This window comes from Octodon degus, unplaced genomic scaffold (genome assembly GCF_000260255.1).
Source record: "Octodon degus isolate 3935 unplaced genomic scaffold, OctDeg1.0 scaffold00018, whole genome shotgun sequence".
Classification (NCBI taxonomy): domain Eukaryota; kingdom Metazoa; phylum Chordata; class Mammalia; order Rodentia; family Octodontidae; genus Octodon; species Octodon degus.
In genome coordinates, this window is record NW_004524594.1 from 15,720,803 (window position 1) to 15,739,540 (window position 18,738).

Consider the following 18,738-nt stretch of genomic DNA (forward strand, 5'->3'; position numbering starts at 1 on the left):
TCTCTCTCTCTCTCTCTCTCTCTCTCTCTCTCAAATAAATAAAAAATATTAAAAAAAAAAAAAAGACACATTGTCATTAATTGCCACCTCCCCACTGCCTCATTTGAACCCCTGCCATCGTTCTTGTCACTTTCTGAGGCAGTGCTGGAAGCCTTTTCCTGAGCATCTTTAGTTGTGCTGTCATGGCTTCCTCAATGTCCTGAATCAATCAGCAACATTTAGGTGATCATTTGACTTGGAGAAGTCGCAGTGTGAGGCCTAGCGAGCAGTGGGGATGAGGACTCTGTGGTGTGCTGTGCGCTGCCTGTCCACCAGAGGGCACTTGGCAGCCGCAGTCAGCGTTTCTGATCCCAGCTTCTAAAGGCACTTAGGAAAGAGGACTTCGAGAGATGCAAAAAATGTGGCAAGTGGACATGGTGGCCAGGTGGCACATGCCTGTAACTCCAGCACTCCAGAGGCTGAGGCAGGAGGATTACTATAGTAGAGTTCGAGGCCAGCCTGAACCACATAGGAAGACCCCACCTCTTTTTTTTTTTTGGTACAGGGGTTTGAACTCAGGATCTTGTGCTTGCTAGGCAGGCCTTATGCTGCTGAGCTATCTCCTTTGCCCCCAAGACCCTAGCTCAAAAGACAAATAAAACTTGGCAAGAATGGTGCAATGTATGCTAAGGAGGAATTTTTTTTTCTTTGCGGTACCAGGGATTGAATTCAAGGCCTTGCTTACTCTACTGAGCCATCTTCCCGGTCCCTACTTTCATAAATTTTTTAAAAAATTAAACTTTTAAAATTAGCTCTTGTCCATATTTGTAAGTATAAAATACATCATAGGGTTGGAGATGCAAGGATAAAGACTCTGTGGAAGGGGCCAAGGAGATGGCTCAGTAGAAAAGCGCTTCCCTGGCAAGCGCAAGGGCCTGAGTTTGATCTCCAGTTCTGCCCCTCCCCCCAAAAAAAAGACTCTGTGGATATAGACCCTTAGCGCTTCATAGCTGGCCAGCAACACAGTGAGATTATATGTCAATAGTATTTTACTGGTGTCATAAGATCAACAAAGCAGTGCTTAGAGAGGTATGTGTTCATATATGAAAGAGCAGCCTACTTATTTTGAAATGTCTTACAAAATAGCTAAAATTCAATGACCTTTCCATTCTTACTGTTCTGCTGTAATGCTTCATCATCATCATCATCATCATCATCATCATCATGATGTTGGTCTGACAAGTGTCAGTATGTAATGCAGGCTGGCCTCAAACTTGTGGTGATCCTCCTGTCTCAGGCTCCTGAATGCTGGGTTTATGGGTGTGCGCCACCCTGCCTAGCTTACCCTGCTTTTCAAATGCTCAGTTCTTGCTCTTCTCCTGACACTGCATTCTTTCTAGAATCAAAGAATATGAACATCTTAAAAAAGGCCTTCTGGCCGGGCATGGTGGTGCATGCCTATAATCCCAGCACTCGGGAGGCTGAGGCAGGAGGATCACTGCAAGTTTGAGACCAGCCTGGGCTACAAAGTGAGCTCAAGGCCAGCCTGAAATGCACAGTGAGACCCTATCTCAAAAAGACAAAACAAAAAGGCCTTCTGGCTGGGGAGATAATCTCAGTGGTCTAAGCGCCTGGCTGGCAAGTGCAAGGAAGGACCCAGGTTCAATTCCTGGTAGCGTATGCTGTGCTGGCTCCCAAACCAGGCATGTTGATGCACCTGAGTGCTAGCGCTGGGGAGGTTGAGGTAGGAGGATCACTACAAGCTTGAACTGCATAGCAACCCTGTATCAAATAAATAAATAGCCTTTTTTTTTTTTTTTTCCCCCGGAACCAGGGATTGAACCCTGGCCCTTGAGCTTGCTAGGCAAACACTTATTCTACTGAGCTACCTCTCCGGTCCCATAAACAGTCTTCTTACCTCACTTGCAGGATGAGGGAGGAACTGCTCTTCTGAAAGTGAGCTAAGTTGGCACAGCCTCTTCCTCCTCCTGCAGACGAGTGTCTAGCTCACAGGCCCAGTCGCAGTCATCAGGGCATCCGCAAGGCCTCCCCGCCCGCTCACGTAGCCGCTCCTTCACCATGTGCTCTGCTTGGGATAAGTGCAGCTGGCAGAAACACTTTTCAGTTCTTATCATGCCTGCCTTCCCTAATTATTCTACCTGAAGAGCCCCAACCTCCGAGGACAGGAATCTGTGCCCATCCCTGGGCTTTACATGTGAGGACGGAGTGTAAAAACTAGTCCACTGTACTTCACTGTTTCATAAAATATCAGCAGTTTTGACATATATTAAAACTTATTTTTCTTGTCCTTTTTACTTCTATTTTAAAAACTATAATGCTAATTGGTAAGACATTAGAAATGGTGCACATTTAAAAGAACAGGATGAAAAGTATTCATCCGCGGTCTTTATATTTCACGTTGCTGTCCTTAATGTAGTTGCTCAGGCTGTAGGTATTAGCATATAGTTAGTCAAAGGAAAAATTTTACACATTGACTACTAGTGTTTTTTTTGCAGAACCAGGGATTGACTCAGGCACTTGTGCTTGCCAGGGAAGCGTTTATTCTATTGAGCCATCTGCCTGGCCCACTTTTCTTTCACTTATCCAGTTATCCCTAAAACATGTAGGGAGACTATACCATGGTCCAGATAGGTCCACACTGGTGAGTGAAATCCATTCAAAGGTAACAGAAATCAGCATGAGAGGGATTGGACCAGCAAGCCAGCACCCATGCAAAGCCTGTGACCACCTGGGAGGGGTCAAAGGTAGAGTCGCTTAGAGGATTAACGCCTCCCCTGGGCCGTAGAGGTGGTACTCAGGTGAGAGAGGAAGAATAAGGAGGTGAATAAGAAGACTTCTGTAGTAACAGAAGGAGCTAGAGGCAAGGGAGAGGCAGATATTCAAGGAATTCAGAGGATCCTCAGGACTGGACTGCCAGAGGGGAGGAAGGGGAGGAGAGAGGGAGGGAAGGACTGGCTAATAAAAGGGGCTGGGGACTGAGAACTGGGTTAAAGCAATAAAAAGCCCTGGAGAGGCTGTGGAGAGGGGGAAGAATACTTTTTATTGTTGCCTTATATTAAGTAAGGAGCCAATTTAATGTAAAATCTATTTACTTTGGGTAAAAATAATAGCTGAAGCATGGCAGGTAAATTGTGCATAAGACACAAGTTATTCTTATAAAGTAATTTCCTGACGCCTCACTCACATCACCAAATAGATAGTTTAGCAATAGACCGACAGGTAATTGTATCTTCTTTTAATTTGAAACCAGTGAGGTCTAAATTATTCATCCTAGCTGAAGAAAAAAAAAAAAAAAAATATATATATATATATATATATATATATATTCATCCTAGCTGAAAGAACATTAAGTGATCAATATCCAGATTGATTTTATCTTAAAATATACTTTATTTATTTATGAGGACAGGGTCTACAGGGTCTCACTGCGTAGATCAGATTTGTAGTGTTCCTGTTTACAGCTTCCTAAGTGCTGGGATTATAGGTGTGCGCCACCATGCCCAGTCTCAATCGCTGTCTCAGTGCATCCCGGGGGCAGAGCCCAAATGGCAAGCTTGGGGATCAAACTCTGGCCCCTGTGTCTGCTTATGCGGGCGCCTTAATCTGCTGAACTATTTGGCCGGCCCAAAATATGATTTATTTTAAAAACTAAAAACTTAGCGCTACACCATAGGAAAGGGACAATCCCTAATATCAAGTTTTGTAACTCAATCCAAGTTGGGAATTAAAAATGTGTAAGCATCATCTTCCATTTTCCTGGAGTAGGATTGGGTTAAATAACTGAGTTTGGAAAGGTCCCGAGACTTTTTTTAAAAAAGTACATTAAAAAATATTTCTAGAAATGGGGCCGGGAAGATGGCTCAGTGGAATAAGCGCTTCCCTGGCAAGTGCAAGGGCCTGAGTTCAATCCCCGGTTCCACAAAAAAAAAAAAAAAAAGAAAAATATTTCTAGAAATAAGAAGTGGCCAGGCACGGTGGCACACCACTAATTCCAGCATCTCTGGCAGCTGAAATGGGGTTGGGAGTGGGCAAGGTGTTTACAAATCTGAGCTAGCCTGGACACCCAGCAAATCCTTGTCTCAATCAATTAATCACCAGTCAATTAATAGGGCTAAGGGTGTAGCTCAGCATTCCCTGGGTTCAGTCGCTAGTACTTCAAAACAAAACATGTACACATACAAAACATAAAGTAGGGCTGGCCAAATAGCTCAGGGGACTAAACTGACTGCTTAGGCAGAGCACAGTGGCCAGGATTTGATCCCCACCATGTGGTGCCAGGCCTGACCCCAGGGCGCACTGAGAGGGCAATGGAGACTGGGCTTGGTGGTGGGCGCCTGTAATCCCACCGCTTGGGAGGCTAAAACAGGAGGAGCTCTACAAGTCCCATCTACATAGTGAGACCCTGTAGACGCTGTACTAAACGCAGAACACACACACACACACACACACAAAGTAGTACAGTGTAAGAACTGTTCTCTGAATTTTTTCTAAATTATGTGAAAAATACTAAAATGAACAATTAAATTTCAGTAACTAAAGATCAAAATGGAGGTATTCAAAAATTTAAGTTTGATAGGTTCTGTTTCGCCCTACAAGGCAATGAACTCAGGACCTTGCACTTGCCAGGCAAGCCCTTATGCCACTGAGCCATCTCCCCAGACTTTTCTGTGTAAAGTACAGAACAAAATCAGTGGTTTTTTGTTTTGTTTTGTTTTTTAAAATTATTTATTTGTATTTATTACATTTATTTATTGTATGTGTGTGTGGCCAGCTCAGCCCACCAGGGGGCGGGGCTGGCTGGCATGTGGTGCTGGGGGATAGAACCGCGGTCCCTGTGCTTTGCCAAGCTTGTTTCAAGTAGGTGCTTTAGACCACTGAGCCATCTCTCCAGCCTTGAAATCAGCGTTTTTACCATCAAAACTAAGTAAGGTAGCACATATGCTGACAATAACGCCAACTGAACTTGCGTGCTCAGGGCCTCTGTACTGAGCTATTTCTCCCACCCTTCACCTTCACCCCCTTATGATAATGGTCTCTCAAAATTGTCCAGCTGGGCCTGAAGCTTTCAATCCTCCTGCCTCAGCCTCCCACATGCTGTGATCAAAGGCTGCAGTGCTGTGCCCAGCTGGAATTTTTTTTTTTTTTATATTTTTAAATTTTTTATTTGGTACAAGGTCTCACTACACAGCTTGGACTCGTAGTGATCCCCATCTCAGCCTCCCCAGTGCTGGGATTACCTCAGCCTGATTTCGGTTGCCAACACAGCAAGGGCATGGGTATGCAGTAATGGGATCAAACCTGGGTCCTTGTGCTTGCCAGGCAGGCATTTAGGCCACTGAGCTATCTCCCCAGCCCCTGGGATCTTCTTTTTGTTCAGACAGTGTCTCATTATGTAGTTCAGGCTGGTGGTGGAGGCTGGCATTGAACTCAAGGTGATCCTCCTGCCTTAGCCTCCTGAGTACTGGAATTATAGGTTTGTGTCACTACACTCAGCTCCCAGCTGGAATTTTATTTTTATAGATTTAAAAAAAGGGGAGGGGGGAATTAAGGAGTTTTTATCTTAAAGCTTTGACAGAGAACATGGTGGTAAGAAGGGCAGTTCAGCTGTGGGTCTCTGCACCTTTCAGTGGGCTTCCAAGCGCACCTCCTTGTGACAGAGCAACCAGAAGCTCCCAACTGTGGTCAATCACTGGGAGGACAGCCTTGGGGAGAGCTTGCCGTTTTTGGTGGAAAACAAAGAGGTGGATACTGGTTATGCCGACCTTGTACTTCAGATCTGAATTTGGTGCACCTTTCTTTATAACACCACAAACTGCATAAGAAGTAAGCATGTTTCCACTCATTCACTTAACAGGAATGAAGAAGGTTGTAGGAGGTGCAGTCTCTTTGGAAATGGGTCAAACCCAACTGTTGTAGCATGTTAGGTATGTCTGTAAGTAAACAAATGCCACGAGTGTGTAAAGCCTCTTCTCTGAAATAAGTAATGTGGCAGTGCCTGAACGCAAGCTTATGTTACTTGGCTAATTCTCTAGTGCTAATGTATAAGAACTGTGAACCATTTACCTTGCTTCATAAGCTTAAGTTCTGATTAGAGTCTGCTTTGGATTCCTAGGATCGGACCTTGTTAACAATTTGCTTTAAACGTGAACAGAGGGGGACAACCTGCTTGGGCCCCCCTCCTGTCCCTCTCTTGGACAAGAGGTTTCTTTCATATTTTTTTTTCCGTAACCAGGGATTGAACTCAGATCCTTGCGTTTGCCAGTCAAGCGCTTATCCTACTGAGCCATCTCCCCGGCCCCCCAATAAATATATTCTGCTCATAAAAAAGTAAATAAAAATACAAGTGAACAAAACAGCAAATTTCACTTTTGTTCTATAGCAACTATTTTAAGGGAAGAAAAATACACTTTTAGTTTTTCTCTTTACTTTGCAAGAATTGGTTTTTCTCCATTTGTAATAAGCAGGAAGAAAACCAATCATGTATACTGACTGAAGTTCTGATTAGCCAAATATTTAGAACTTTTTTTTTTCTTCTGTTAAATCTGTAGCATAAACTGAAAAGCCTACCTCATTAATTGTACTGCTGGCCAGAAATAAGTCTTGTGTAAAAGAAAAAGCAGCATGTAATAGTATATAACACATAACTGAGAACATGGTCCCAACTTATTCTGGAGCTTTGAGTATATACACCCTACACTGATGGAGGTATTAGGTGAAAGGTGATCTGACTTGAACTTCATCAATCAACTGAATATACAAGTCGTGAAATGCTATTTACCACTTCAAAATATAATGCCTTTAGTTTCTAAGGCTTTGTAGTACTTGGGGAAAGTAGCTACTATTTTAATCCTGGTTTGTTCTTGTTTGAAATACAACAAAAAGAGATTGCACTTTGGGAGGCTGAGGCAAAAAGATCAAAGAATAAGCCAAGGGTTAGAAAGACCTTGTCTTAGGGCAGGGTGGGGTGTCTGAGGATATACCTCTCAGTGTGATGGTCCTGGGTTCAACCCACAGTACCAGGAAGAATAAAACCATGCAGGCTGGCAGGCAGGCTGTCTGGCCTCCAGATGTTTCAGTGGGAGCATGCTGTAGTGTCTTTACAACAACATTTAAAAACTAGACCATTCATGCAAAAGTATATTTATGGGTTCTCAGAAATTTATTCTCAGTTCTACATCTCTTCATAGAACAAAATAAAAAATAGCCACGTAGGCCAATTCTTGTCATAATATTAGATTTCTATTAGGGCCCAAAAGCAACACTGCTTTATTAGTTTTGTTAGAACCTTCTATTTTTATTTTTTTCAGTTTATTCTAGACTATCTTTCATGTCTTTGACAGCTATTTGCCAACTACATACAGATGCAAACTTAATGTAAGTTCATCCAAATAGTCCCTATACTTGTACATCATCATTTATTTTATTATACAATGACTGACAACTCCAGTTTCATCCTGTGTTGAGAGTTTCTTCTTTTTGTCCTGGAAATCAAACTTGGGACCTTGCGCTTGCCAGGCAGGCACTGTGCTGCTGAGCTAAATCCCTGGCCTGTGTGTTGAGAGTTTCTACAAAACATTTGGGTTTTTCTACTTTTGGAAAAAGTAGATGTAAAGGTTTGAGTTCATAAAGTGATTCTGAACTCTGGAATCAAATGTTATTAAACTTTTTTTTTTAAAGAAACTAGCTTAATCTCTACCATGTTATGTGTTTTTTTAAAAAATATTAATCTTACACAAACATTTTTTATTATTTATTTATTTATTTATTTAGTGTGTGTGTGTGGCCAGCTCAGCCCACCAGAGGGCGGGACTGGCTGGCATGTGGTGCTGGGGGATTAAACCGTGGTCCCTGTGCTTTGCTAAGCTTGTTCTAAGTAGGTGCTTTAGACCACTGAGCCATCTCACCAGCCCCCATGTTATGTGTTGAGAGAAATCTAAACATGATGTATTTGGCTATACAGTACCTCTACTTCTAATTGTTAAATAAAACCCCAAACATTCTGATTTTGTTGTTTAAAAAATTGCTTTCATTTTAATGATCTGAGTTAGTAACAAACAAATATACAAAATTGTCTTTCACATTGCCATACATTGTATTATGGACCGATTGAAAACTCTGGACTACAAATGCAGGTTTCTTTGTATCCTTAATTTCAATTAGTCACTTATAAATAAAAGTGATCTGCAAAAACATGCATTTGTGAACACAGGTGCCAAAAGTTGTGTGTGCAAGTTAATGCACAACCAATAGTGTACACTGTTCATTTGTGCAGTTGTGTGTCAAGTTAAATGACACAGGTACAGTTTTTCTGGAATATTTCACTCTATTTGAGAAACATTTTTGTGAAACACATGGAAATACAGCTTAAAACAAAAATTGTGTTCTACAAATACAATAAAACATCAACTTACACACTGGAAGCAACTTTTGGGAAAGCTGCTTCAATAACCCTGCTGCTGTACTGGCTTTACGGGTCTATCTCCCGAGTCACAGGCTGGGATACAGCTGCTTTAAAAGAAAATAAATATGGTATGTATGTTGAGAAGAGAATTACAGTTTAAAAATGTGAAGTTTTGAAAAACAGTACTAATGCATGCGTTCAACCTAGGTATTTTTGTTTTAGAAATTTAAGTTTAAAATATTAAAATCTAAAATTTTCTAGGACATTTTATTTACTTTTGGTACTAGGAATAGAACTCAGGACTTTGCATTTGCCAGGCAGGCACCTGTGTCACTGAGCTATATCCCCAGCCCTAAAATTTTCTAAACCATGTGAAAATGATTTTTTAATGTTTGAAAATGATTTTAACAATGTTTCCTATTTGATAACAGAAAATGGGCAGTTTTTAGTTCAACTTACTATGGTAATTCATAAATCATTATGCATCTGATTTCATTAGAGGATCAAATAAGTGGAAATTGGGTTATCATGAAAATGATAAGGAAGACCCATTCTGCAACCACTCATTTGAAATAATTAAGCACCAACACAAAATTATTTTTACATTAAATTATTTCCAGATCTCTATAGATAACAAAACCCAATCTTTAAAATATTTTCCTGGGTAGTGGCAACATGTGCTTTACCTCCTTAATTCTATCTACAACCTAAAGTTACTTCTATACTATAAATTTCAACCCCCTTGGCAAGGAATGGAAATGCTAACCAGCTAGGTATTTATTTAACTTCATACAAAGAGAAAACTCATGTATGGTTGTCATAATACAGTCCCGCTTTTCTCTCCGGCCGAAAGGTGCTGATTTTCCTGTGCTATATGGAACACAGGAGAGATGATGATGTATCTAAACAACAGGATATCTTGCAGGTGTCACAGGACTTGGCCTCCCATATCATGAAAACACATGTTACTAACACGAACACAGCTGTAAACACTTTGAGAGAAACTATAGTTTAGAAATAAATGGATTATTTCCTATGCAAAATGAGATTAGAGACACATCTTTGTTTCCCATCAGGCTATTCTCGAAGAAAATGTGGTTATAATTTCACACATCCACGTTAAGATGTCACCTAAATGCAAGGTGGCTTTCAAAAATATTTAAAGCTGAATCACTGATTCAGGAAAGTAAGCTGGGGGGATAATGTTAAAATGTGTACTTGCAGTATTACAACATAAGAGATTAGTTCCCCACTAGGTACTTTGTAAATCAAGAAACCAATTCTGTCCAGAGTCAATACCATCAGAAAAAATATGGCTGCTTCCTACTCTTCTCCACTTTCGAGATAGGATTCTCCTACTGCTGTATTCTCTGCATCTCTCCTGTGAGTTAGGTAAAAATCAATCTAATAGGTTACTTTTGTTTCCAAAATAAGTTTTAAAAAACTTTCACAAACGGAACATTTAACACTTTAGAAAACTTTCCATTGTTCAGTACCCTGTCTAATGGCAGGTACAAATATTAAGGATTATTGCTTTTCATAAGACTATTAGAAATATGGGAGTGTAACTCAAATCGTCTGTTTTATGCAATGCTATGTTTTATTTTCAAATCAAGTAACTTGTTACCTTCAATTCCTTGTCATTCGACTGAAGTTTTAAGTATGAGAATTTGGCCTATTTGAACTCAAATCCAAAACAACAGAAATATCTACATAAGCATGTATTATTTGGGCAATGAGCAGAACACTGCTTTCTTGGTAGGACTTAAGGCACTAAATGGTGGTCAAATAAAAGTATGATGATTAGTTTTTAGAATCTAAAAAAGGGGACAGTTTAGAATGAACTACTAAATCTTTTTCACAAACAAATAAGGCATCCTGTTGGCAAACACAAACAAAACACAAGGTCATGTTGAACCTAATACATTCACTGTCTCTGCTAAACTACTGGAACTGCGCGGCTACCAAACTTAAGAAAGCTGCAATAGCACGTATCAAGGCTGAAAAGGCACCAAAAGCAGAACTCTACCACTTCCAGTTCTAAGAGCTGCGGAAGCTGTGCGGAACACTGCATATCATCTGATTATTAACTTTGTTCTTCACAAATCTATCTTGTAGTTAGATTTTTGCTTCAACAAATCCACTCATGAAGTGTTAGTTCAGTAAGAAATTAATGAATTAGGAAATTGCTGCAGTGTCTAACACAGCCCTATTTATAAAGCTAAACTAATTCTAGCACTGAATGTACATTCAGGGTAACACTGGAGCAAATCTGTATGAACAAAGATAATGGTTACCTCAAGACAATTCACAATAGAAATAGGACATAAAACTAAATAGATTTACTGAAAACAATGAAGTGTAGTACAAATACAAAGGACATAATTATAACCACAATATTTTCCTTGTGAAAAATACAACTATTAGTAAAAAAATGTACAATTGAAAAATTTCCAAAGAAAAAACACAGAATAAATGAAAATACTTTTCTTTGAGATAGGGAAAATAGTATGTCACTGTTTCTTTTATCACAATATAATTTGACACAAAAAGCACAGAATTGCACCAATTCCATATCCAGTTTCCTGAACATGTCAAAAGGAGTCCATAAAGCAGAATGCAGTTTCTGAATTTTATATGTAAAGGTGATATTTTCATACAAGATGTCACAGCACACCAGATCTGTTTACACAATGTACAATAGCTTCTGTTTTGTGGCTAGACTGGAATACAAACATATGCTTTCTGCCACCTCTTTCATTCTGGTATTAGCCAGAGTCTGACAATCAAGTTACTTAGGTGTTATTTCTCCAGCCATGAAGGAAAATTATACTTAGTGCATGCTTCATCATTTGCCAAAAAGCATTTCTGAAAATAAAACTCAGTTACCTGATGGTTTATAAAATAGAAAACTAATTCCTTAGGATAAAATGTCACAGGATGCAGGTCCGCTTCTAAGGACCGATTTCCGTGGCAGCACCTGTGTCCTCTAGCAAAGGTCCCGGTAAAAGTTCCGCAGTGGAAGAGCACATCCCCAGGAGCCCACTGCTTGACATTGATTATCTGTGACCACCCCCTTCACAATCTCATTAGTGCTATAAAAAAGACGGAATTTGTGTGGAAATGTTAGGAACATTTCTGCTGTACATGATTTAGAAGTTCTCCAAATTTTTCAAATAGGTCCTCTACCCATTTTACATTTTTCATACAAAGTTGAACAATTTCTTCTTGTCCTAAGTCCTCATTTTTTTTCTGCACAGAAGAAATCTAAAATAAAGAAAGTTGTCATGTTAGTACTTATCACTTTATTATATATAAGCCTTTCACAGGGCTTTATCTTTCTGTATCAGGAATGAAAAGATTTATCAGTTCATCTATACACACTGATTATTTTTCACTCCCACTCGTGCAGAATGATTACTTCAGGTAAATTTGGATTTGATCTAGTCTTACTATCACTGGCTCCATAGTGGCAGACAAAAAGACTGGAAAAAGTATCTCAAACTTTCTGAAGTCCTTTCAATATTGTTAAAAACCAAATATCAGGGTTACTTCTGTTTTCAGAAAATTAGCGTATTTTGCATCTTCATCTTTGCTTTTCCTTTAAGGTTAGATTTAAGAACACCCTTCCAACCCAACTACTGTGTAACATATCACGTTTAGCTTTGAGCCCATCTATATGGTAGTACTAGCTACACATTTATTTTGAGGAAATTAATCCTTAAATCCTATCCACAAAGAACTGTTCCCATATATAATTACCGAGAAACTTGAAACTTATGATTCTTAAAATTATAATTAACAGTGCCTACTTGGCAAGTGTGAGGTCCTGAGTTACATTCTCTGTACTAAATAACTACATAACTAAATAAATCAAATACACTAAAAATAAAAATTGAATTTTAACTTGCATTTTTTCATCTCAAGGCACAAAACCCCAATTCTGTGTAAGTAAGCAGGATAAAGCTATTCAGTGGTAAGATAGGAAGGCTTTGAAGCAATAAATAAATTGAATTAAAGGAGGATCATTTTTTTGTTTTGTTTTGTTTTTTGGCGGAACCGGGAATTGAACTCAGATCCTTGTGTTTGCCAGTCAAGCGCTTATCCTACTGAGCCATCTCCCTGACCCTGAGGGAGGATCATTTTATAAGAGAATAAGATGCTCAAAGCACCATGCACTATGCAATACAAAGCAAATACTAGCATCTTAAAAACATCACCATTCATAGCTCAAGAGGTAGTAATACACTAAAGAATCTGAGCATAAAACAGCACAGAAACTCAAAACAATAAATTTGGTCATTACTTAATAGTAGAACACAGGAAAAAAAAAAAAACAGCCAACTACCCCAAGCTCCCATATATATATAGACACATATAATTACATATACATATTTAACACTTCATTTTAAAGCATTCACAAATCATAGTTTCCTTAACATTCACAAAACATACATTTCTTTTTTAAATAATAAAATTACCTCATCTTTACATATCAGGTAAACGTGATATTTATAATGATGGAGTGAATGGTACAAAGAATACAGTTGTATCTTCTCTGGATCAACAGCAAACTCCTATAAAAAGAAACAGTTCATGGAACATCTGAACTAAGAATACTTGTGGGAAAATACTAGATCAAAAGTCTCACAGTGGGGTCGGGAAGATAGCTCAGTGGCACAGCACCTGCCTGCCAAGTGCAAGGTCCTGAGTTCAATTTGCAGTACCAAAAACAAACAAGTCTCATGGCAATCTTGAAAATGCCTGGCATAGTTAGGCATAAGGTTGAATTAACATGCAAAGGTTACTCATGAGTTCAGATTACATTAAAAAACTTCATTCTTTTTCGTAAATGTAAATATGCATTCTTTTTAAAAAAATGTAACATTAGAGAAAAATTTAAATGAAAAATGAGGTAACCTGTAAAGGTTTTCTATAATCTTTTCCTTTAAAATGAGGATTGCAGGGGCTAGGGTTCGATCCCTGGGCGTGCCGTGCCGGCCCTGCCTCTGGGGCACGCCGAGATGGCAATTGAGACTGGGCATGGTGGCGGAGGCCTGTAATCCCAGCTCTTGGGAGGCTGTAAACAGGCAGATCACTTTGAGTGTGATCTAGTAGTGAGACCCTGAAACCCTGTACATCCTTCCCTAAAATACAAACATAAAATAAAATAAAATAAAATAAAATAAAATAAATGAGGCTAGATAGGTGTGGTGGTATACGCCTATAATCCTAGCATGCCAAGAAGCTAAGGCAGGAGGATCTTGAGTTTGAGCCCAGGCTGCGCAACTGAGTGAGACTGTTTCAAAATAAAATATAAACAAGTGACTGAGGGTGCAGATTTGTAATCCCAGCTCTTGGAAGGCTATAAACAGGTGGATCATTATGAGTCTGATCTAACAGTGAGACCCTGAACACCCTCTAGACACTTCTCTAAAATAAAATTTAAAAAAGTGACTAAGGATGTAGCTCAATGTGGAGGCCCTAGGTTCAATCCGCAGAACCACATGAATGAATGAATGAATGCAAACAGCATGTTACATATTCTTTCATGCTTCTCTCTTAGGTATTTTACATATATGGATATTTCCACAACTGTATTTCCCTAACGTATTTTTCATCTACCTACTTTTCATGTATCAGTTCCTCCCCATTCCCCCAAATATAAATTATATGGCAGCAGGGATTTTTAACTAGTTTCCGGTGTTGTATCCCATAATACTCAGACCTGTACTTGACACATTCAAAGCACATTTTTATTTTGGTGAGTATTTCTTCTTCTTCTTCTTTTTTTTGGGTAGTATCAGGGATCAAATTCAGGACCCTGCACTTGCTAAGCAGGTGCTCATACCACTGAGTCATATCCCCACCTCCACATTTTTATTTTGAAAAGAACAAATGAATCTATTTAAAAAGTAAGTAGTATGGGCTGGGTAGATAGCTCAGCAGCATAAGCACCTGCCTGGTAAGCACAAGGTCCTGAGTTTGATCCTCAGTACTACAGAAAAACGAAAAGCCCTGATAACTAAAAAGTAAATATTACCTGGGCATATAGTTCAGTGTAGAGTACCTGCCTAGCATGCATGAAGTACTGAGTTTGATCCAGGGCCAAAAATAAATAAATAAATATTTTTTTAAAAAAGGTTATGTAGTATTACATTGCTTTTACATCTCTTTAACCTCACAATGGTGGTCCTTATATACAATTTTGCAATGGCCAAAGGCATACATTTCTGATGTTTTCAAAATACATTTTGATGCAGAATTATTACAGTACCAAATTTTTCTGAAATGGTTATAACAATTTATATTGTATTGCAAAATGCTGGAAGATATTTCACTGAAAATACAGAAGATATGAAATCAATATTGACTCCGTAGGGTATGCTCACTAAATAGCTAATACTTGTTAAGTAGTGTGGAAGGTCACCCATTCCACATTGCATACATAGTTCAAAACATGTAGTACATGAGAAATATATATTTTTGTCAATTAAAATAAATTGAAAACATGTAAATATATAAACACAAAGATGGGATGATTCTTTATTAGTCTTTAAAAAAAATCTCTGGGCACTTAACATATGCTCAACACCGTTAAGCACTAAAGGAAAACAAAAAAAAAAAAAGTGAGTCTGTTTTTCTTAGGCCAGAGCTGCTTGTTCCCACTCCAATAGACTACTACCCTAAGCTTAATAACAAATAGTTAACTTGGCCGGTGAATTTCCTTGGTCCATTTCGCAGTCCAGCCTCCTCAGCTTTGCCATGGGCTCTGCTGGGCTGCAAATACTGGGGCTCGTCTTGGTGCTGCTGGGCTGGATGAAAGCTCTGGTATCCTGTGCCCTGCCCATGTGGAAGGTGACTGCTTTTATTGGCAACAGCATCGTGGTGGCCCAAGTGGTGTGGGAAGGGTTATGGATATCCTGTGTGGTGCAGAGCACTGGCCAGATGCAGTACAAAGTGTACAACTCTCTGCTGGCACTGCCCCAGGACCTGAAAGCTGCAAGAGCCCTTTGTGTTGTCACCCTGCTTGTGGCCCTGCTTGGTCTGCTCATCTACCTTGCCGGAGCCAAATGTACCACCTGCGTAGTGGACAAGGATTCCAAGGCCTGTCTGGTGCTCACCTCTGGGATCATCTTTGTCCTCTCTGGGATCCTCACTCTGATTCCAGTCTGTTGGACAGCCCACACCATCATCCAGGACTTCTACAATCCCTTAGCGGCTAAGGCCCAAAAATGGGAGCTGGGAGCCTCTCTCTACCTGGGCTGGGCTGCCTCAGGCCTTTTGGTCCTGGGTGGGGGGCTGCTGTGCTACACCTGCCCCTCTGGAGGGTCTCAGGGCTCCAGCCATTACATGGCCCGCTACATAACATCTGCCCCACATTCCCCCTCTCGGGGGCCCTCTGAGTACCCCACCAAGAATTATGTTTGATGCAGTTATGGGCTGAGGGCTCCATTGGTCTTGGCTCCTGAATTGGAGTCACCCCTAAGCTAAGATGGTGACACTTAACAGCTTTGGGGTTGGTGCTTACCTTTTGCTTTTTGCTGTTTTTATGGGGGGGGGGTGTCTTTTAAATCCATCTGATAATGAAACCAAGATGACCCACAGTCCCACCTGGGCTCTGACATATTCATTTTTCATCGTTGAATGATGGTGCCAAAGAGGCGATGCTTTTAACTTCTGGATATTTTTTTCATTCATAGCATAGCCATCTTGGAAGCCAAACTGGAGCTATGGAACCAACGCAAAGGCTGCTGCTGTTCTGGCCTTTGTGACCACAAGATGGCCTTATACCAGGGGTTTCTGCTGCTGCTGGGGGTGGGGTCAGTCAGACCCATTCCTGGAAGGGCTGATGATTGAGTTACCAGAAAACTGTCCACCCATGACTTCTAACCTCTGGCTCCTGTATCCAGCCACCATGAACACACCCCCCTCAAGTTGGGCCCCAGCTGTGCTGCAGACCCCATGAGCACCTCCAACCCTGCTTGCTTCTGCCTATGCTCTGCTCACATAATAAAACATGTTTTGTTAAAAAAAAAAAAAAAGTAAAATATCTACTTGCTTTGATGTTTCAGCATTAACAACTTTCATCTCTATATACTTACTTGTGCAGATTTAGTGGTTGTTTTTGAAGTCCTCAGAGTTTTCTTATTATAAGCTTTGCCATTCATTTTGATTTTAGAAATAGCAGATCCTCCACTTTTTGCTTTAGAGTCCCGAGTAATTATTGTTAATTCAGGAAAACTTTCCAAAGCATTCTTTGAAACAATGAAGAATAACTAGTATCAGAAGAAAGCTAAACTGCTTTCATTTGTTCAGAATTTACATATAACACATGCACATACTGCAGGTAAGGGACTATTAATGGGACAGTTCATATACATAAACATGGGTAGAGGTTAGATATGGTCACAAATTCTTTGCACCATCTCCCACTGAATGGGGAATCTATTCCTCCTTGAATCTGAGTGGCCAGATTTTTTAAACAATAGCACTATATTGTAGGGATTTCAAAGAACATAATGGTTCTTAATAATACCTCTCTGGCTTAAAGGAAGGGCAGAGGGGAAGATTTGTGTATTTCTTCAACCTTCTACTATTGAAACCATAGTTAACACTCAGCCAAGTCCTACTAATAAGAACTCATCTCATCTCAGGTGAAGACGAGGACAAGGACCAAGAAGAACATCATGAGGCTTCTATTCCGTTACTTCTTTTAACTGTGCAAATAGCACTTGTGACATAAAATTGTAAAACTGAGTTCGATGAATTTTCTGACCAGAAAGACAAGGTAGCTACCAATGACTGTTTTGTGGTTGTGTTCCAGAACCAATTTTAAAAAGCCACGGGAATGTTTATGCCCTTACCTACTTGGTACATCATTCTGACATGAAAAGCTACAATAAAATAACCTAATGATACTTGTAACTTAACTAGCTTGATTATAGCTTCATAAAATCTGACTGAGTCACTGGCATCATTTATTATTTTGACACTAAAATGATTAAAGTACTCCCATATATTTATCAGTTGGAGTAGTCAATCCTCATGCAGTAAGCTGAAAGGACAGTTTTTTCACACTTAAAAGTTTCTAAGTAATAATACTTTAGCCCTGAAAACAGCGCATTTTTAAAACAGGTAACTTGAATTTTTCTTAAGTGTAAGTTTAATAGGGAACTAAGTATCATTTCTCATACAGTAAAGCTTTGAGCATTTTCTACCAGACTGTGCTATCATCAATTTCTAGCTTTGCTCTTTGCTCAAATTCTTCCACCCATCATATACTTTAGTGTTCTGCTTTTAATGTTTTTATTTTTGTGGAAACAGGGTCTCACTCTACAGCTCAGGCTGGCCTTGAGTTCACGGTATATAGCCCACACTGGACTCAAAATTGAAGTGATCATCGCGCCTCACCTCAGCATCGAAAGTGCTGTGTGCTACCATGCCTGGCTAGTGCTCTGCTTTTAAAAATAACCATGCTTGAATAATTTTGAATCCAGAATTAATAATCATAAGAAATGTAATTTAGAGACTAAAAACAGATTCTAAGTTTGAAACACAATGACCCTACTACATCAGTGGAGATGAATGGAGAAAACTTGAATCTTTGTAGGGAGCACAAGATGCTAAAAATAATATGAAGTATGTAGATTTTTGGGGAAAACAGTACCATTAACTTCACACTTGATCTTAGCCAAAAGGCCGAGAAGCAATTTGTATTAACTTCAAAAACTTCAAATTTTCTCCTAAAATGACCACAATCATCAGAGGAAATATTGTTAATTCTTTCTTTGTTTTTTTTGAAACAGGGTTTCACTACATGGTTCAGGATGGCCTTGAATTTACTCTGTAGCTTAGGCTGGTCTTGAACTTGTAGCAGTCCTCCTGCCACAGCCGCCCCAGTGCTGGGATCATGCACCACCACACCTATCACTAATTATTTCTAAAAAAGAACATCTTTATTATCTGTAATATTTTAATTCAAATCATTTGAACTTTGAATACTGTATAATTTGGTTTTGACATGCAAATTGTTAGATGAAATGCATCAAAATTAGTAAGTTTACAAAATTGGGAATATTGTTTTTCCTGTGAAAGCAGAAATAATTTTTCAGTTGTTCACTACAAACTACTAAAAAAGCTTTAGATATCTACTGAGGATTAAATTCTAGCTGGTGGCTTTAACATAAATTATTAGATATCAGATTTGATATTTTTAAATCGTCAAACAAGACTGGTAAGCTTAAATCCTGAGGGCATTTCACTGACCTTCTCAGACCAAAAAGCTACAACTCTTGTTGCATAGGTCCTGCTTTACCTTGGTCTTAACCATCCAG

General features: G+C 39.5%; 2 protein-coding genes across 4 annotated transcripts in view; one reads left to right on the forward strand and one right to left on the reverse strand.

The window, feature by feature from the left end:
* Positions 1-11,022: 11,022 nt before the first annotated feature.
* Qser1 (glutamine and serine rich 1) overlaps positions 11,023-18,738 on the reverse strand; it is a 99,427-nt gene continuing 91,711 nt past the window's right edge. For all 3 annotated transcript variants that reach the window (XM_023710617.1, XM_023710618.1, XM_004627068.2), the window contains 3 exons: positions 16,507-16,659; positions 12,883-12,978; positions 11,023-11,668 (listed from right to left, as the gene is read on the reverse strand). In XM_023710617.1, the coding sequence (XP_023566385.1) occupies positions 11,528-11,668; positions 12,883-12,978; positions 16,507-16,659 (390 nt within the window). In that variant the 3' untranslated portion in view covers positions 11,023-11,527. The remainder of the gene's footprint in view (positions 11,669-12,882; positions 12,979-16,506; positions 16,660-18,738) is intronic.
* On the forward strand, positions 15,167-15,832 carry LOC101565442 (claudin-6-like). The gene has a single exon (XM_004627067.1). The coding sequence runs from the start codon at positions 15,167-15,169 to the stop codon at positions 15,830-15,832; it is 666 nt and encodes a 221-aa protein (XP_004627124.1).

Coding starts and splice junctions, on each gene's coding strand:
- LOC101565442 (XM_004627067.1), top strand. CDS start 15,167: ATGGGCTCTGCTGGGCTGCAAATACTGGGGCTCGTCTTGGTGCTGCTG.